The 1,948-nt window shown below is 36.2% G+C and overlaps 2 protein-coding genes across 2 annotated transcripts; one reads left to right on the plus strand and one right to left on the minus strand.

Moving 5' to 3' along the window:
* Positions 1-4: 4 nt before the first annotated feature.
* Positions 5-781, plus strand: LOC105559995 (the record flags this gene model as incomplete). Its single annotated transcript, XM_012008704.1, has 1 exon — positions 5-781. A coding segment is annotated over one exon (615 nt), but the record flags the coding sequence as incomplete, so codon positions are not given.
* A 136-nt stretch (positions 782-917) lies between these two features.
* LOC105559988 lies at positions 918-1,884 on the minus strand. The gene is made up of 2 exons (XM_012008691.1): positions 1,747-1,884; positions 918-1,452 (listed from the first exon to the last, which is right to left on the minus strand). Exons 1-2 carry the CDS (start codon positions 1,759-1,761, stop codon positions 1,009-1,011), a joined length of 459 nt encoding a protein of 152 aa, XP_011864081.1. The 5' UTR covers positions 1,762-1,884; the 3' UTR covers positions 918-1,008.
* Positions 1,885-1,948: the final 64 nt, after the last annotated feature.

Below are 1,948 nucleotides of genomic sequence, written 5' to 3' on the forward strand. Positions count from 1 at the left end.
GCTACATCAAGAACTGCATGGTGACGATTTTCAAAATCGCTTGAATTTTTGCAACTGGATACAGGAACAACTGGCAGTCAATGATAATTTCATTTCACAGATACTTTTCTCTGATGAATCAAATTTTACGAATCGTGGTCAAGTGAATCGACATAATATGCATTATTGGTCAGTGGAGAATCCCCATTGGTTAAGGCAAGTTGAACATCGACGCCCGTGGAGTGTCAACGTTTGGTGCGGTATTTTAGGTACTACAGGTAATTGGCCCTTCATAGAAGGTAATCTGAATGGTCAAATGTACAGCGACTTTTTAGATAATGTTTTACCCATACTAATGGAAGATGTTCCACTTCAAACAAGAATGGATATGTGGTTTCAACACGATGGATGCCCAGCGCATTATTCACGAATATCTCAACAAGTTTTGAATCGAAACTATCCGGGTCGATGGATTGGACGAGGAGGTCCTCAAAATTGGCCCGCACGTTCACCCGATTTGACTTCTGCCGATTTTTTCCTGTGGGGAAGGCTAAAAGAGAGAGTTTACATGGATGTACCAACAACCCCAGATGATGTTTCCACAAATCTCTCAGATTCACACTCATTTCATCCAACGTGAATCTGCGATCGTCGCAGACAATTTCTTCGATTTTTTTCACAAGTGCGTCAATCAAAATCAAAGGTCTTCCATTTCTCTGATCGTCGTGAACACTCGTTCTGTCATTCTTAAATTCGCGACATCACTTAAACACATTCGTACGGTTCACACCTCCTTCGCCATAATCAGTTTTAATCCCATCGACAATCTCAAACGGCGCTTTTCCCTTTGCGAGAAGGAAACGGATCACGGCTCGTACCTCGCACTCGGCGGGAGATTGTATAGACATGTTTTGCGCGTCAAGTTACTACGGCCACAGTTTTCGTCGTACTAAGCTGTTCCACGTCTCATTCGAATCGAGAGGGCTTCCACTACAACGCAGCGTAACCGCTTTTGTCAACAAAAATTCCCTACGCCCGTGAAAAAATCAGTACACTTACTTTCTGGACATGCCTCGTAATAAGCTTACAAGATTTACTAACAGTTATGTTCATTCTATTCCACCAACTCCTATTTTGTGGTCCCATGTCAGAAATTATAACTTTTATTATTATTCCGATAATATGTGTTTTTTTAATAATTGATATAATTTTATTATACATTTCTTCTGAACAGAATGACCTTCCTGTGAATTCATAAGCAACAGTCTGTTTCCATTTTGTGGAAATACCGCACAACATGAAAACAAGACTATGTGTTGCTATTTTATCAGAACTATCTAATCCTCCTCCTAATTTCATGGTAGGTCGACCAACGACTGACATTATAGAATTATCGTACTGCAAACCTGGTTTTATAGCCATTTCGTCAATCAACAGCACAGCATGTCTTTCTTGAGTAATAAAGGATTGTATCTGAAATTCAATTACAAAATTGTAAACAAAAAGTAAATTGTTAATGATTAATATAAATGTAAGTAAAAGATTTGCAAAAAAATTAAAAACAAACAAAATTATTCATATCAATTTTCCCTATCATTCGAATTCGTAATCGTTTCTGAAATTTCAAGATTAAGAATTTTTTAATTTCAACCAATGGAATGGTTGCATAGCATCATTTCACTGAATAAATTCTTTTTAAGAAATTCTTAAATTTTGAAATTTCAGAAACGACAATGAATTCGAATCTTAATTAAGAATTATATTAACTTTAATTTTTAACATATTGAACACATCTTCGAATATACCTGGTTTGAATTTTAAACCTTGTATACGACTTTGCAAAGTGCGAATACTTGGGTACGGTAAATTTTGTCGACGTATTTCTTCAACGTAAAAAACTTACCTTTTTAAAAAAAGGTAAAAAAAAGCACCAAGTCTAAGCTCCAATTCAACCGAATATATTTTGTTA

This window comes from Vollenhovia emeryi, unplaced genomic scaffold, assembly GCF_000949405.1.
Source record: "Vollenhovia emeryi isolate VEMERY1.0 unplaced genomic scaffold, V.emery_V1.0 DF946294.1, whole genome shotgun sequence".
NCBI classification, from domain to species: Eukaryota; Metazoa; Arthropoda; class Insecta; order Hymenoptera; family Formicidae; genus Vollenhovia; species Vollenhovia emeryi.